This window comes from Zalophus californianus, chromosome 3 (genome assembly GCF_009762305.2).
Source record: "Zalophus californianus isolate mZalCal1 chromosome 3, mZalCal1.pri.v2, whole genome shotgun sequence".
NCBI classification, from domain to species: Eukaryota; Metazoa; Chordata; class Mammalia; order Carnivora; family Otariidae; genus Zalophus; species Zalophus californianus.
The window spans coordinates 34,069,325-34,087,501 of record NC_045597.1 but is presented as its reverse complement, the minus strand read 5'-3'; the positions used below and the strand labels follow the sequence as shown (position 1 = coordinate 34,087,501).

General features: G+C 35.6%; 1 protein-coding gene across 8 annotated transcripts in view; it reads left to right on the top strand.

Moving 5' to 3' along the window:
* The window catches only part of PIBF1 (progesterone immunomodulatory binding factor 1), a 231,456-nt gene that overhangs the window by 59,927 nt on the left and 153,352 nt on the right, over positions 1 to 18,177 (top strand). For all 8 annotated transcript variants that reach the window (XR_003519163.1, XR_003519164.1, XR_003519162.1 and 5 more), the window contains exon 10: positions 7,584 to 7,682. Coding sequence is in view for 5 of the 8 variants with exons in the window: in XM_027589896.2 (XP_027445697.1) it covers positions 7,584 to 7,682 (99 nt within the window). In the remaining 3 variants the exon portion in view is untranslated. The remainder of the gene's footprint in view (positions 1 to 7,583; positions 7,683 to 18,177) is intronic.

Here is an 18,177-nt window from a genome sequence, read left to right as displayed (position 1 = left end):
ACCCACGAGAGCATGACCTGAGCTGAAACCAAGAGTCGGACACCCAACTGACCGAACCACCCAGGTGCCCTAAGAAGTTTGGTTCTTTTAAAAGAGTTTGCAAACCCCACTCCTACTTTAGGGCTGAGTCTGGATCATTAGAACTTCACAAAAACATTTATAATTTTGAAAGTTAATAAATAGGCCTTTATTTTTCCATAAAGTGGTATAATTTTTTGACAGAACCTGTCTCTCTACACTATGTCCGTAAGGCCAGATTCTTCACCTGTGACTAGACTGTCCTCTTTCTCCTGCTCAGGGACACATCTCCAGCAAGTCCCCCCGGTCTCCTGTATTGCTGGTTTTCCTTTTCTACCAGATAATCCCCAACTGTTGTTACTAGCAAACATACCATTTCTCCCATCATTAAAAAGCCTTTTTTATTGCCACTTCCCCTTCTAGCCGTTGCTCCATTTCTTTATTTTCCATTGTAGCCAAATTCCTGTAGAGTTTTAAATATTCATTCTTTACCCTCATTTTTAGAAATCTGTTACAAAGCTTTTACTTCCCCGTACCACTCCAGCAAAGTTCTTAATATCAAAACCCCCAGAGATCTTCATGTTGCCGAAAATTTGGTGGTCATGGTGTCAGTTCCTGTCTGACTGGACCTGTTAGCAGTATTTAATACAGTTGATCACTGCCTACTCCTGGAAATTCATCTGTAACTGACTTTCAGGACACTACACTTTGACTTTGCCCCTTTCTTACTGGCTGCACCTGCTCCTTTTATTGGTCCTCTTCCTGTCCTTGTCATCTTTTGCAGCCGCTTCATGGCATTTCTATTTGGTTATCTAGTAAGCATCTTAAATTTAATGTGTGCAGAAGCACACTTCTGCTCCACTGTCACTATGACCCCAGATCAGTTACAGATAACTCTGTTCTACTTGCTCAGACCAAAAACCTTGAAGTCATAAACCTCTTCTCTTTTTTTCACATTCCGTATTCTGTTCATCAGCAGATGCTTTTGGTTGTGTCTTCAAAACTTAGGATTCTCTTACCATCTCAGAGACACCACCTTGGTCCAAGCTACCATTATCTTTTGTCTGAATTACTGCAAGATTCTCTTAAGTGGTCCCCCTGCTTCCTTCCTTGCCCTCCCAGGTCTCTTGTCAGTCATTCCTCTGCTCAACTGAAAAGGCTCCCATCCAACTCAGTAAAGTTTGATTGACTATAATGCCCTGTTACACGACATGATCTGCACCCAGTTGTCCCATCCTCATTTTTACAGCTCTGTTCTAGTCCCTCATCCAGTCACACTGCCTCCTGTTCCCTTAACTGGCATGCATACTCCTCAGGTCCTTTGTATTTACCGTTTCCACTGCTTAACCCTCCACTCCTGGATACCTTAGAGTCTGGTTTCCCTACTCTCTCCATGTCTTCAGATGTCACCTGCTTTCTGATGTCTTTCCTGACCACCCCGTTTAAAATTGTGAAATTGCCATGCCTGTTGCCCACTAGCCCCTTCTTTGCTTTTTCTTCTCCAGAGCACTTAGCACCTACTAACATACTTTGGTTTCTTTCATACTGGCATGTAATCTCCATGTAAGTAGAGATTTCGTCTGTTTTTCAGTGCTGCATTCCCAGGTATCAGTACCTGGTACATAGTAAGAGCTCAATAAGTATTTGTTGAATGAAAGAATTAGTTGGAACTACTTTTGAGAAATCAGGTAACTATTGGTTTAGATGAAAACCTATACAAAGACTTATAATGAGATGGATTTAATAGAGTAGTCACTCAGTTAACCATCCACAAGATTCACCCAGTTTCAAACTGAAGGTTGCTGGAGTGGAGGGGGATGGAGGGATGGGGTAACTGGGTGATGGACATTAAGGAGGGCATGTGATGTAATGAGCACTGCGTATTATATAAGACTGATGAATCACAGACCTGTACCTCCGAAACCAATAATCATTTTATGCTAATTAATTGAATTAAAAATAAAATTTAAAAAAGATTCACCCAGTTTCATTTTAATATATTACATTGTGTTTTATCAGCTACTTTTTAAACCTCAACAGGTTTAAAAAGTTAGATTTTAATTTAATTTTAATTTAAAGTGAAAAGATTTTAAATAAGTTTTTGCATTTTGATGCTTAAATTCTTCATAATTTGTTTTAAACCATGGTTTCGCTAGATATCTACTCTGGGATAAAGTTTTCACATCTATAAAATGAAAAAAATAATCTGCTTAAGCACCAGCTAAAATAAAAGGTTAGGAAAATACAGTATGTTCAGTCAACAGTAATCTCAAAAAGTTTCTCCTCTGAAAATGCATAGCTTCTCCCAAGAAATTATGTTACCTAAAATTTCCACTTTGCTTTTTTGCTATGTCCTGTTCATTCATTTTCAACAACTATGTTAATTAAAGGAACAATTATTGGTAATTTGATTATAAACAGTAGATAATCCACTTGCAACCCTTCTTGTTCATGCCATCTTAAAAACAAAGGCATCAGATATGGAAATGAGCAGTTTTATATGTTGTCCAGGAGAATAATCTAGAGGTAGAAGTGATTAATTCGAACATTTTCCCTATAAATAAGCTTGTCATATAAAGAGCCTGTTTCAGTCCCTTTTTGTTACAACTGGAAAAAATGTTTTATTAACCAAAAATATTTTTACATGGAGGCAGAAGGAGGATGGTTGCTTAGTTGTGCCTGCTGAGCTTTTCTGACAACCATGGTTTTTCACTATTTATTCTTGGTCAATTTCAAGTTTTGAGTTGTTAGTGATGTTTATTCAGGCTAAGCATGCCTTTGGCATTCCCAAACACTGATTTGTTCCTACTAGAATTTCAAAGGTTCCCAAGGTTTTTCTCATTCTTCCAACATTTTTCTTGCCTCTTTTCAGGTATAAATTTAGATTGGGCATATTGATCTTCTAGTCGTAGGAAGATACATTCCATGTACAGAAATCTATTGGTACGTTTTGTACTGAGGCTTCAGGTTTTGGTTGTAAGATACTTCTGGCTAAACTTTATATACATGAAGTCATCTCTGCACAGATACATTAGTTTGCATATGAAATACATCTATTATATTATAATATTGAAATCCTTTTATTTAGAGAAATAAAACTTAAGTTTCTTGTTTGAATGTTGTAATTTAAATAACAGTATCTCCCATTTGTTTGTCCCCTTAAGTCCTGGTTTATGCCTATTTCTCTAACATGACTATTAATAACACCCCCTTTCACTCATAAGAATGCCTCAAGTTGAAAAATATGTTTTTTGGATACGAGTTATAATATATCCTAGGTCACTTTACTTTTGCACTTTACATAGGATTGATCAGATTTCTTTTCCCTTTTCTGCCATCTTTCCTCTCTACCTCCCATGCACAAATACAGGATGGATAGGAGAGAGATGTATGTGTATATGGGGGACGGGGTTTATAGGAAACGACATGAAAGAATCATGAAAAACAGTTTTGAAATCAAATGTGAGCTTTTTAAAGATTTTGAGAGAGAGAGAGAAAGAACATGAGCTGGGGGAGGAACAGAGGGAGAGGGACAAGCAAACTCAGTGCAGAGCCCAACACAGGGCTTGATCTCACAACCCTGAGATCATGACCTGAACCGAAAGTCAAGAGTCAGGCACTTAACTGACTGAGCCACCCAGGTATCCCTCAAATGTTAGCTTTTTAAAAGCATTTTTAAGGTTGAAATATTTTAGTTTTATATTTAAAACATTTGTTATAATGCTGACCAGTTGGCCAACTCCCAACATCATTCTCTGTTATTATAATTACATTTGATTATATATTCAATTTGGACTTTTAAAACATTAGCTTCATTAGCTTGTACATGCTGCGGATAGTCTATCAATTTTTCGAGTTTCTTCTTTTGAAGAACATTAGAATTCCTGCTCTGCCATAATTGTGTTGTTACATTTTATAATGCATTTAACTTTTTAAAAATGGATAATTTATTAGTTATATGGCAGTTAGGGTTTTGTCTGTGGCCGGAATATACTCCATCTGTTGTTTTATCAAACGAGTCTTAAGTCTGAGGGAGCATGGGCTATAAAAACAATTGTATATATAATATAGTCAGTTCTTTCAAGGCTTATTTTTGATTTAACATTTGTGCTATGAGATTGATGAAGGATAATTGGAAGGCACACAGGCAAGGACCAGGGGCCCCTGCCCTAAGAGGAAACCACCCTTAAAAGGATTTTGTACCACCCTGGAAGGAGCCCTCCACTCTTTCCCATATGACAAAAATCTGACTGGATGACAAGCACGGGGTGGGGGGGTTAATCAGATTAAAACAGCCCCGCCAACAAGCCCATAAAAACCCCTAGACTTAGAAACTCCCATGGCAAACCCCTCGGGTCCCCTCCCTCCTTGGGAGCTTTGTGCTATCACTTTGCTATCGCTCAGTAAACCTTGCTTTGCTGCGCACCACTCTGTCTAGTCTACCTCTTCATTTTTCCAAGTGGCATGACCAAGAACCACTGGAACTGATGGAGGAAAAAAATCCTGTAACAAGATGGCTGCAACAAGTTTTCTCAAGGAGAAAACTGTGAAACAAAAGGAATCTTAAGAAAGGCATAGTTTGATGAAGAGCATGGACTCCAGAACCAGATGGTTTGGGCTCCATAGCTTACTTAAACTTGTAACCTTAGATAAATACTTCTCTGTTTCCATCTTCTCCTTTGTAAAATAGAGATAATGATGGGGTTGTTGTGAAAATTAAGTGAATTATTATATGCAAGAGCCTAAAATAGTTCCTAGCACATGGCAACCCCACCTATTTTGTGGGGTTGTTGTGAAAATTAAGTGAATTATTATATGCAAGAGCCTAAAGTAGTTCCTAGCACATGGCAGGCACTCTATATATGTTTGTTATTGCTATTATTGTCAGTGGAATACATTCAGTTTATCTCAGACTTAATTTGAAACCTTAAAGGTCGATTGATAATATGAAAGGAAGTATCTCTATCTTTATGTTAAAAGGAATTGTGTGACTTCTTGTATGCAGGTTGTGGGTAGAGATATGGAAGGTATGGTAACTGATAACGAGGTTAGGTTCACACAGAAATCTTACCAGAAGACATCTGTGAGAGGACCTGTACATAGAAGCCTCAACTTCTAGCACTTTCTCCGATTCATTTTAGTTTTTTTTTTTTTAATTGCCTTTACTTATTTGTCCTTCAAGGTCCAACTTACATATCCTCCCTTCATTCACTCTTATCTCTCTTCCTCCAGTTAAAGCATAATCAACTCCTCTTCTTTGTGGCCTTGAAATTTTTTTATGCCTTAATATAGCACTAATTATAGTTAGCTGGGTGGTACAGATTGTAGCATCATGAATGCACAGGAACCTTCTAATCATACCTCCGCTCACAGGCCCCTATTGTTAGTTTTTTCTGGGTTTCATTTCATTCTCTGTGACTGCTTTTATTTCTAATGCCCATTATTGCCAGAAAGGAAATATAGTTAGGGACTGAAGCTTCTCTGCTTACTAAGTAAGCGTAAGTGCAATCTACTTGGAATTTTGCTTTTGAAATAACTTATAGAATAATGAGGCTATCTTTGAGAAATGAAAATTACAACCAATTTGTGATGATTTACTGACTGAAATATATAGATCACCTAGGAATGAAAAATATATAAATGTTTAATATGCCTGAAGAATTTAATTCTATCTATAAAACTAAATTTTCATGTTTCAGGGGCGCCTGGGTGGCTCAGTCGTTAAGCGTCTGCCTTCAGCTCAGGTTATGATCCCAGGGTCCTGGGATGGAGCCCCCATCAGGCTCCCTGCTCAGCGGGAAGCCTGCTTCTCCCTCTCACTCCCCCTACTTGTATTCCCTCTCACTGTGTCTCTCTCTGTCAAATAAATAAATAAAATCTTCAAAAAAAAATTTTTTTTTCATATTTCAGTTTGATGATAGAGGGTCATTGCAGTCAGGATGATGTCAGAAAATAATGACATGACATTTTGTGATATCTATTTTAAAATGCACTTCCACTTAGATAATAGTATACAAAAGCTATTTTCTTTTTAATAAGTTATCTGTACTACAGTTTTTTTAAACTATTTTATTTCTGCCTCATAACCATTTGACTGATGAATCTCCATTGGTTGATATGTTTTAAATTTTAACTTTGTTGTTAGCATCACAGTGTAAAAGATGACATTTCATACTGGCACAGCAAGTAAGCATTCCTATCCAATAGTTATTACATAGATTTATTCAAACGATGTGGGGTTTCATGACTTTCTACTGACATTCTCCATGAATAATAAACACAAAATTCTAATACCCAATCCAGTTCTTTATGGGAGATGTGGTTATATGATATAAAAAACATTTGCTTTGCAGTAAAGACATAGCTGGGCTCAAATTATGGCTTTAACATGGGCTGTGACTTTGAACTAGGTTACTTAAGCTCTTGAACTTCGGTTTACTTCACTGTAAGACAGGTTGGAAAATACAACATAAGGGATTTGTAGAAATTAGGTGAGCAAAATCATTTATGTTGCACTCTACATTTATTTATAACTATATTAGAGAAGAGGATTTTTTTAAAAATTAAGTGGCTCTCTGAAAGAAGCTTCCTGTTGGTATTTTTCTTGACCCAGACTTCTGCTTTGATTCAAAAAACAAATGAGATTTGATCTTTAAAGGCTCATATCTTGTTGTGGCACTCTTGTTACCTTCTGCCTTTTGGACGTTACCCTTAACCGTCACTAAATGTATCTTTCTCTCAGTTTCAGTTCCTGCTGTCATCAGTACTGTAAGTGGATGACTTACCTAATACTCTGGCTCCATACTTTCTGGAGCCCTACGTGAATATTGACCTTTATCTCATCTCTCCTTCACTTAGCTACTTTACTGGTCACACCCTTGATCTTGGTATCAACTAAAATGGTGTCACTAAAAGTACTATTCTACCTCCACATCACTATCCTTTAACAGCAATCTCTAGTCTTCCATCCTGCTTGTACACTACTTAAATTTGTTTGTCATCTTATCCAGACTTCATGTCCTTTGCCCCTTCTATTTTGTCAGCCCTGAGTTCTTGAGTTCTCTTCTTTTCCATTCCTCTGTAAGTGAGATCCCAAGGGCCATCACTTCAAGTTGCTCGTATCCCAGACGTTGTTCCCATTTTGACACTTGTGATCTCTATATTATACGCTTCATTTAAAATGTTTTAGAGAACATTTATTAACTTCTCAAGACCTTGGTTTTCTTCTGGATACTGTGTAATCATACCTACTTCACTAGATTATGGTAAGGATTAAACAAGTTACTGTATATATAAACTGTTGAGCCTACCTTCAACCCGTGTGGAGATAAGTTATAGAGAAAGGTAATGTGACATTTAGAGATAGACCATGTTTGCACCTACATTACTGTGCTGCTACAGAAACACCAAGCCAGGTAAATTCATATAGTAGACACCTTGGGTCACCAACCTCCAGTGGGTCCTTAAGATTGTCAGATAGTCCAATTCTAAGCAAACACATTTATGAAACTTTAAAAGATAGATACTTTGTATTTGGAATAATGGAGTACATGTTTAAATTTTAGAAATCTCCGAGAAGCGAGGGACAATGCTGTGGCTGAAAAGGACCGAGCAGTGATGGCTGAAAAGAATGCTTTAGAAAAACATGATCAGCTCTTAGACAGGTAAGCATTCTAAAAATCTGGAAATGTTAAAAACTCTTTTGATTTTTGTTGCTGTAACTTTTTCTTTTAGAAAAAAATATTTTTAATAGAAGTATAATTCAATTCAGTTACATGCATTATTTTTGTAATATGTAATTATTGCATATACTAAAGGAAGATATAGCACATGCAGTCACCCTACAGTTTTCTTATATGCCTTTTCTCCATCTCAATCACTACTCCTCAAGAGGCAGACACTCTCTCATTACTGTCACTAGAGCTTAGTTTTGCTTGTACTGGATTGAAAATAAATGGAATTGTACAGTATGTATTCTTTTGTGTCTAGTTTCTTTCACTCAACATTATATTTTCATCCATTTTGTTGTTACATCAGTAGTTCATTCCTTAGTGTTGCTGGGTATGAATATACCACAAGTTTGTTTATTCCTTTACCTATATCAGTGGACGTTTAGGTTGTTTCCATTTTGGAGCTATCATGAATGAAGCTGCTATGAACTTTTTTATAAAGTCTTTTTTGGGTATATGATTTTTATTTATGTTGGATAAATTTTCTCTAGGAGTGGAATTGCTAATCATAAAGTAGAAGGACTTTTACTTTAAAAGAAACTACTAAACTTGAGTCCAAAGTGTTAATACCATTATGTGCTCCCCAGTTCATTTCTTAAAAACCTATATGTTCTGGTTCATGTGTGTTGGAGGAAGGGGAAGAGAGAAAATTATTTGTCTTTAATTTATCAATAGAAAACTATATTTATTTTTAGTAGCCTAGCTAATAGTAAAATCACTGATGATTATTAAGGTAAGTGCTATTGCACACCCTAGATTTTCAGTGGTTTGACTACAGTCGGAGTAAACAGAATCATTACCTTTTTTTTTTTTAACTTTTATTTTGAAAATAATTTCAGACAGAAAAGTTGCTAAACTAGTACATCAGGTTTCCATACACCTTTCACATACTGATAAACTTTGAAAATAACTCAGTGGAGCTTTTAATTATTAAATGAAGACTTGCATATCCATTTGTGATTTAAGCAATACCTCACACTAAAAATTGAGGTAAGTCTTCATATAATTAACCTATTACCAAAATCTCTCAGAAATGGCTCAAATTGTTATACTTCTGAATTCACATCAACTTTATAAACTTGGTACATTAATAAAAATAATATTAGAGAAGTCTCTTCTGTAATGTGAAAGTATATCTAAGTCTAAACGTTTTAATATAAATTTATAAATCAGCTGTTTTTATTGGAGTGCTGTTAAAACCTGCTGTAAAATCTTTTATTATGTTTAACCTTTCCATTTATAAAACTATATGGTGTACGCAAAAGATTTATTTGGCTTTTTGTTGATGTTGTTTTTTAATGTGATTTATTTAGGAATGGCTCTAGAATAATATTTATGGACAAACTAACAAACTTTAAAAGAAAGTGCAAGATTTTAGGTAGTACACCAGAACTATTATATTTGGGCAGAATTTCATAACTTACTAGCCTCGGTATGTTTTTGTGAATTTGGAGAAAAGAGAATAGTAAATCTGACCTTAAAATTGGCTGTTTAATATTTATACTCATATCTGTTATGTCCTAAACTCTGGCACTTTAAAATCCTTCTTAATCTTACTTGTCCGTATACTAGCAACTGGTATTTATCCTAAAGGCCATGGGATGCCCTAGTACTTAAAGGGATCTTTTGAATTATTGAGAATTTAATGTTTGTGAAGTGTGTAGAACAGTGTCTTGCACATAAGTAGTAATATAGAAACGTTTGTTATTGTTATTATAAAATAATTGTTCAATTAGTTCTGTTTACTAACTGAACTTTTGCTATTTAAAAGTTGATCTTTCAAAATAATTTTCCACTAGAATTTTGAATAAAATGGAACAGCTCATTTTTTTCATTAGGGTTTAATTGATATACAATATTATATTAGTTTCAGGTGTACTACATAGTGATTCAGTACTTATACACATTACAAAATGATCACTACAATAAGTCTAGTTAGCATCTGTCACCCTGAAAAGTTTTGTTTTTTTTTTTTAAAGATTTTATTTATTTATTTGGCAGAGAGAGAGATAGAGCAGGAACACAAGCAGGGGGAGTGGGGGAGGGAGAAGCAGGCCTCCCGCAGAGCAGGGAACCCGATGCGGGGCTCGATCTCAGGACCCTGGGATCATGACCTGAGCCGAAGGCAGACACTTAACGACTGAGCCACCCAGGCACCCCACCATGTAAAGTTTTTAAAATGTTGTTGGCTATATTCCTTATGCTGTACATTACATCCCCATGTATTATTTATTTTATAACTAGAAGATTGTACCTCTTAATCCCCCTCACCTATTTCCTCCATCCCTCTACCCTCCTTCTGCACTGGCAACCATCAGTGTATTTGAGTCTGTTTCTGCTTTTTGTTTGTTCATTTGTTTTGCTTCTTAAATTCCACATGTAAGTGAAATCATAAGGTATTTGTCTTTCTCTGATTTATTTCACTTACCATAATAACGCTGTAGGTCGGGGCACCTGGGTGGCTCAGTAGGTGAAGCGTCTGCCTTCGGCTCATGTCATGATCCCACGGTCCTGGGATCAAGTCCTGCATCGGGCTCCCTGCTTAGCGGGGAATCTGCTTCTCCCTCTACCTGCTGCTCTGCCTACTTGTGCGCTCTCTCTCTCTCTCTCTCTCTCTGTCAAATAAATAAAATCTTAAAAAAAAATGCGCTCTAGGTCTATCCATGTTGTCATAAATAGCAAGATTTTATTCTTTTTTAGAACTAATATTCTGGTGTGCGTGTATACACATATCTACGTACATTTACACACATGCATACACGCTACATCTTCTTTATCCCTTCAGCTATCTATGGACACTTGGGTTGCTTCGGTATTTTGACTGTTGTAAATGATGCTGTGATGAGCATAGGAGTGCTTGTATATTTTCAAATTAGTGCTTTTGTTTTCTATGGATAAATAACCAGAAGTGGAATTGTTGGATCATATGGTCATTCTATTTTTAATTTTTTAAAGGAAGCTCCAAACTATTTTCCATAGTTGCTATATCAGTTTACATTCCTACCAACAGTGCACAAGAGTTCCCTTTTCTCTACATCCTCACCAACATTTATTTCTTGTCTTTTCAATAGTAGCCATTCTGACAGCTGTTAGGTGATACCTCTTGGTGGTTTTGATTTGCATTTCCCTGATGATTAGTGATGCTGAACATTTTTTCAAGTGCCTGTTGGCCATCTGTATGTCTTTGGAAAAATGTTATTTCAGGTCCTCTGCCCTTTAATCAGATTGTTTCCTTAATATTGAGTTGTGTGAGTTTTTTTTATATATAGATATTAACCTCTAATTGTATATGTCATCTGCAAATATCTCTCCCATTCAGTATGTTGCCTTTTTGTTTTGTTGATGATTTTCTTTGCTGTGTAAAAACTTTTTAGTTTGCTATAGTCCCATTTTTTTTTATTTTTGCTGCTGTGTCCTTGTCTGAGGGGACGGATCCAAAAAGGGTTAAGATCAATGTCAAACAACTTACTGCCTATGTTTTCTTCTAGGAGTTACGGTTTCAGGTCTTAAATTTAGGTCTTTAATCTGTTTTGAGTTTATTTTTGTGTATGGTGTAAGAAAGCAATCCAGTTTCAATCTTTTGTACGTGGCTTATCAGTTTTCCCAATACCATTTACTAAGAGACTCTTTTTTTCCCATTATATACCCTTGCTTTCTTCATCATACGTTGATTGACCATGTATGCATGGGTTTATTTCTGGGCTCTCTAGTCTGTTCCATTGACCTATGTCTGTTTCTTTGCCAGTGTAATACTGTTTGATTACTTTAGGTTTATGGTATAGTTTGAAATATGGTTATGATAATTGAGGCTTTGTTCTTCTTTCTCAAGATTGCTTGGGTATTCGGGGTCTTTTGTGGTTCCATACAAATTTTGGTATTATTTGTTCTAGTTCTGTGAAAAATGCCCTAGATATTTTGATAGGAATTGCATTGAATTTGTAGATTGCTTTAAGTAGTATGGACATTTTACCAACATTAATTCTTCCAATTCGTGAACATTGTATATCCTTCCACTTATTTGTTTTCAGTTTCTTGCATCAGTGTGTTACAATTTTCAGAGTACAGCTCTTTAACCCCTTGGTTAAATTTATTCCTAGATATTTTATTCTTTATGATGCAGTTGTAGATAGTTTTCTTAATTTCTCCTTCTGATAGTTTATTTGTGTACAGAAATGCAACAAATTTATGTATATTAATGTTGTATCCTGCAGGTTTACTGAATTCATTTATTCTGATAGTTTGGTGGAGTCTTTAGGGTTTTCTCTGTATAGTATCACATCATCTGCAAATAGTGACAGTTTTATTTCTTCCTTTCCAGTATGGATGCCTTTTATTTCTTTTTCAGTCTAATTGCTGTAGCTAGGACTTCTAGTACTGTATTGGATAAAAGTGGTGAGAGTGAACATCCTTGTCTTGATCTTAGAGAAAATGCTTTTAGCTTTTCACCATTGAGTATATTAGCTGTGAGTTTGTCATATATAGCCTTTATTATATTGAGGTACCTTGCCTCTATACTCACTCTGTTGGGAGTTTTTATCATAAATGGATGTTGAACTTTGTTGAATGCTTTTTCTGTATCTATCAAGATCATATGATTTTTATTCTTCATTTTCTTGTTGTAGTATATTGTGTTGATTGATTTGTGGATGTTGAACCATCTTTGTATCCCTGGAATAAATCCTTGCTTGTGGTGTATGATCCTTTTAATGTCTTGTTGAATTTGGTGTGCTAATATTTTTTGAGGATTTTTGCATCTGTGTTCATCAGGGATACTGACCTGTAATTTTCTTCTTCTGTGGTGTCTTTGTCTGGTTTTGGTGTCAGGTTAATACTGCCCTCATAAAATGAGTTTGGGAACATCCTTCCTCTTCAATTTCCTGGAATAATTTGAGAAGGATAGGTATTAACTCTTTTAAATGTTTGGTAGAATTTACCTAAGGAGCCATCTGACCCTGGACTTTTGTTAAGAGTTTCTTTTATTACTAATTCAGTTTCCTTACTAGTAAGTAATTGGTCTATTCAGATTTTCTATTTCATCATGATTTAATCTTGGAAATTGTATGTTTTTAGGAATTTACCCATTTCTTCTAGGTTGTCCAATTTGTTAGTGTATAATTGTTCATAGTAGTTAGTCTCTTGTGATCCTTTGTATTTCTGTGGTATTGGTTGCAATTTCTCTTTCATTTTTTATTTTATTTATTTGGACCTTCTCTCTGTTTCTGGATGAGTCTACCTAAAGGTTTATCCATTTTGTTTATCTTTTTTAAAAGAACCAGCTCTTAATTTCATTGATTTTTTTTTTTTCTTCTTCCTTTTTTTGGGGGGGTTCTCTTTCATTTATTTTCACTCTGATCTTTATTATTTACTTCCTTCTTGAACTTTGGGCTTTGTTTTATCCTTATTTTTCTGGTTCATTTAAGTGTAAAGTTAGATTGTTTATTTGAGATTTTTGTTGTTTCTTGAGGTAAGCCCTTATTGATATAAACTTCCCTCTTAGAACTGCTTTTGCTGTATCCTGTAGGTTTTGGAACATTGTTTTTCCATTTTCATTTGTCTCAAGGCATTTTTTTTATCTTCTCTTTGATTTCTTTGTTGACCCTTTGGTTCCTTAATAGCATGTGTTTAGTTTCCACGTGTTTGTGGTTTTTTTCCAGTTTTCTTCCCATAACTGATTTTGTAAAGTCCATCTGGTCTAGTATATTGTTTAAAGGAAGGCTAGTATTTCCTTGCTGATTTACTGTATGGATGATCTGTTCATTGATAGTATTAAAGTCTTCCACTATTATTGTGTTGCTGTCAATTTCCCCCTTTATGTCTGTTAATATTTATATTTAGGTGCCTCCTATATAGGGTGCATAAATATTTACAAATGTTATATCCCCTTGTTGGAGTGACCCTTTTATCCTTGTGTGATTCTCTTCTTTCTCTTTGTTATATAGTTTGTTTTAAAGTCTATTTTGTCTGAAAGAAGTATTGCTACTCCAGCTTTTGTTTCCATTTGTATGGTATATCTTTTTCTATCCCTTCACTTTCAGTTTTGTATATCTTTAGATTTGAAGTGAGTCTCATATAGGCAGTGTGTAGATGGGTCTTGTTTTTTTTGGTTTATTGTTTTGTTTTGTTTCCATTAGCCACCCTGTGTCTTTTGATTCGAGAACTATGTCCATTTACATTTAAAGCAGTTGTTAGTAGGTGTTCACTTATACCATTTTGTTCATTGTTTTCTGATTATTTTTATAGTTTCTCTCCATTTTTTTCTTCTTTTCTTGCTCTTTTTCCTTTATGGTGTGATGCCTTTGTTTGGGATCATGTTTGTATTCCTTTCACTTTATTTTCCTTGTATCTATTATAGGGTTTTGGTTTGTGGTTACCATCTTTCTCTACATATATTTATAACAGTCTGTTTTAAGTCAATGGCCGCTTAGGTTCAAATGCATTCTAAAAGCATATTTTTACTCTGCCCCCTACCACGTTTTATATTTTAATATCATATTTTACATCTTTTTATTTTGTATATTCTTCAGCTAATTATTGTAGTTGTACTTGATTTTACTTCTTTTTCTTAACCTTCATACTAGCTTTATAACTGGTTAGTCTATCTTTATAATTACCTTTATTAGTGAGATTTTTTTCTTTCATATATTTTCTTATTTCTAGTTATGGCCTTTTCTTCTCTGCTTAAAGAAGTCCGAATCTTCAACATTTCTTATAAGACTGATTAAGTGGTGGGGAATTCCTTTAGCTTTCCTTGTCTGGAAAACTCTCTCTCCTTCAATTCTAAATGATAACCTTACTGCGTGGAGTATTCTTCATTGTAAGTTTTTTCCTTCCAACACTTTGAATATATCATGTCACTTTCTTCTGGCCTGCAAAGTTTCTGCTGAAAAATCAGCTGATAGTCTTTTGGAGGTTCCCTTGTATGTAACTAGTTGTTTTTCTCTTGCTGCTTTTAAGATTATCTTCTTATCTAATTTTTGACATTTTAATTATCATGTGTCTTGGTGTAGATCTCTTTGGGTTCGTCTTGTTTTGGACTCTTTGGGTTCGTCTTGTTTTGGACTCTTTGGGTTCGTCTTGTTTTGGACTCTCTGGGCTTCATGGACTTCGGTATTTGTTTCCTTCATCAGGTTAGAAAAGTTTTCAGACATTATTTCTTCAAATAAGCTTTCTGCACCTTTCTCTCTCTTTTCTCCTTCTGGGACCCCTATAATGCAAACATTAGTACACTTGATTTTATCCCAGAGGTCCCTTTAACTATTCCCATTTTTTTAATTTTATTTTAATTTTTTTCTGTTGGGGTGATTTGCACCACTGGTCTTCTATTTTTCCTTATCATCTAATCTGCTATTGATTCCCTCCTCTGTTTTTCATTTACATTTAAAGCAATTGTTAGTAGGTAGGCAAATATTGCCATTTTGTTCATTGTTTTCTGGTTGTTTTTATATATACCAGCTCTGGTTGGTATATTCTTATGTTTTCTCTTTGTTAAAGTTCACCCTGTGTTCATCCATTCTTCTCCCAAGTTTGCTGATCCTCTTTATGACCATTACTTTGAACCCTTTATCAGGTAGATTATTTATCTCTGTTTCATTAAGGTCTTTTTCTGAGTTTTTGTCTTGTTTTTTCATTTGGAATTATGTTCTTCTGTCTCCTCATTTTGCCTGATTTTGTGTGTTTGTTTCTATGTATTAGGCAAATTGGCTACCTCTCCTTGTCTTCAGGGAGTGACTTTGTATAGATGTCCACTGGGGCCCAGAACTGCAGTCTCTCCTCCGCCCCCCCCCCCCCCCCCCCCCCACCGCTCACCAGACCAAGTGTGGTGTGCACCCATCTGTTGTGGCACAACAGCAGCTGGAAGAATTCCCCTGCAAAGGCTTAAAATATTCTTGGATGAAGTAAAAAAAGGATTCTTGATGTCCCTGCAATTTAATTCTTAATTAATCTATAAATTCAGTGTGATTCATGTCAAAAATTTCAAAAGACTTTTTAGTGAAACTTGACAAAATGACTAAGATTCTTTTTCAGAGTTGTTGTGGCTATTCTTGTTCCTGCCTATTCTTGTACCTTCATTTTTCCATGTGAATTTTTATAGTTATATTTTTTACATTGTACCTTTCATCCATCCAAAGTTCATTTGTGGGTATGGTGTAGATAGAGAACTAATTTGTTTTTTCATGAAAATGTCAGTTTCCTTAAGTTAAACTATACATTTGATGGGATCCAAGTAGAAATATCAGCAGGTTGTTTGTTTGTTTGTTTTTAAGTATAGACTCTAACTTCCTCTTGTGTTGGTTGGTGTTAGAGTAAGCACAGGTTTTTTGGGATCTTGATAAGGGAAAGTAGATTAGGCATGCATTTGGATTAAGTGCTCTACATTCATTTCTGTTTATAGTAAAATTATTGCTAGCCATTTCTTACTAGCGGTGACTTCCAGGACAACTCTTGTTGTCTATCCAACCCCCATAAGTGGTGAGAACCAGGAATATGTCTTAGGTACCCATTACTGGAATGAGGCATTGTTGCCTTCTTTCTTTATGGAGGATATGCAAGATGCAATAATAACTTATTTTTGAGGAGATTCCCTGGCATTTGTCAGACATTGGGTTACATATGTGATGGGTTCCTGAATCTCATAGATTTTTTTTTTTCTTCCAGCTTTATTGAAGTATAGTTGACAGAACTGTAAGATGCTGAAAGTATACAAACTGATGGTTTGTTATAGGTATACATTATGGAGAGATTTCCCCCCATCAAGTTAATTAATACCTTTCTCACCTTACATGTTACCATTTTCTTTCTTTTGGTGAGTTTTTTTTTTTTTTTTTTTAAGATTTTACTTATTTATTTGACAGAGAGAGAGAGAGAGAGAGAGAGTGAAAGCAGGAACACAAGCAGGCGGTGTGGGAGAGGGAGAAGCAGGCTTCCCGCCGAGCAGGGAGCCCGATATGGGGCTTGATCCCGGGACCCCAGGATCATGACCTGAGCCAAAGGCAGACGCTTAACAACTGAGCCACCCAGGTGCCCCTCGGTGAGATTTTTTAAGTCTTACTCTCAGCAACTTTCAATTACACAATATAGTGTTAGCAACTATAGTCACCACATTATACATTAGATCCTCAGACTTTATATAATCTTACAGCAAGTTTTTTTAAAACAGACATATTAAATCTATGGTTTATGTGGAAAAATTAAATAAATGAGTGTCTGAATAAGAACCTACAAATTTCATCTAATCACTATAGTAACCAGACAGGTAAAAAGGAAACTTTGGACCTATTTCTCACATTTTAACAGGGTAAATTCCAAATAGATGAGAAATTTATTTTTTTTTAAAGGGTTTTCTTTTTATTTATTTATTTATTCATTTATTTGAGACAGAGAGAATGAGAGAGAGAGAGAGAGCACATGAGAGGGGGGAGGGTCAGAGGGAGAAGCAGACTTTCTGCCGAGCAGGGAACCTCATGTGGGACTCGATCCAGGGACTCCTGGATCATGACCTGAGCCAAAGGCAGTCGCTTAACCAACTGAGCCACCCAGGCGCCCTAGATGAGAAATTTAAATGAAAATAGAGTAGTAGAGAAACTATAGGAGAATATTTTCATAATCTTGGATTGAAGAAGTCTTTTGAAACTCAAAAGTTGTAAAAGAATTAATGTGACTACCTACAAATGAAAAATGTTGATGTAGCATTACTACCATAAAGAAAGTCAAAAGAAATGCAATCTGGGAAAAGGATTTGCATCTCCTATCACAGTCATGTAACTAATTTCCCTCTAAGAAGACCCTCTTTCAAGTCAATAATAAGTGAAAATTAGTTTCACATTAAAAGTACACTGATGTTTCTGAAAAAAACAGAAAGGTTGACAATACACTTTTTGTGGATATGGAAAAACTGGGAATTTATACATTGTTAGTGGGATTTTTTTTTTTTTTTTTTTTTTAGGTTTTTATTTATTTGCTTGAGGGAGAGTGAGACAGCCAGGAGCGAGAGAGCACAGAGGGAGAGGGAGAAGCAGACTCCCGCTGAGCACACAGCTCAGCATGGGGCTCAATCTCAGGACCCTGAGATCATGATCTGAGCTGAATGCAGACACTTAGCTGACCAAGCCACCCAGGCACCCCTGTTAGCGGGATTTTAAGGTGATACAACTCCTAGGGAGAGTTATTTAGTAACACCAATCAAAAATACAAATGCACATTGGTCTGGATCCAGGAGTTCACTTCTAGTACATTATCCTGCAGATATTCTTGCTGGCTACAAAATTACATATACACCAACTTATTCTCTTTTTTTATTTAAATTCAATTAATTAACATATAATGTATTATTAGTTTTAGATGTAGAGTTCAGTGATTCATCAGTCTTATATAATACCCAGTGCTCATTATATCACATGCCCTCCTTAATGTCCATCACCTTATTACTCAA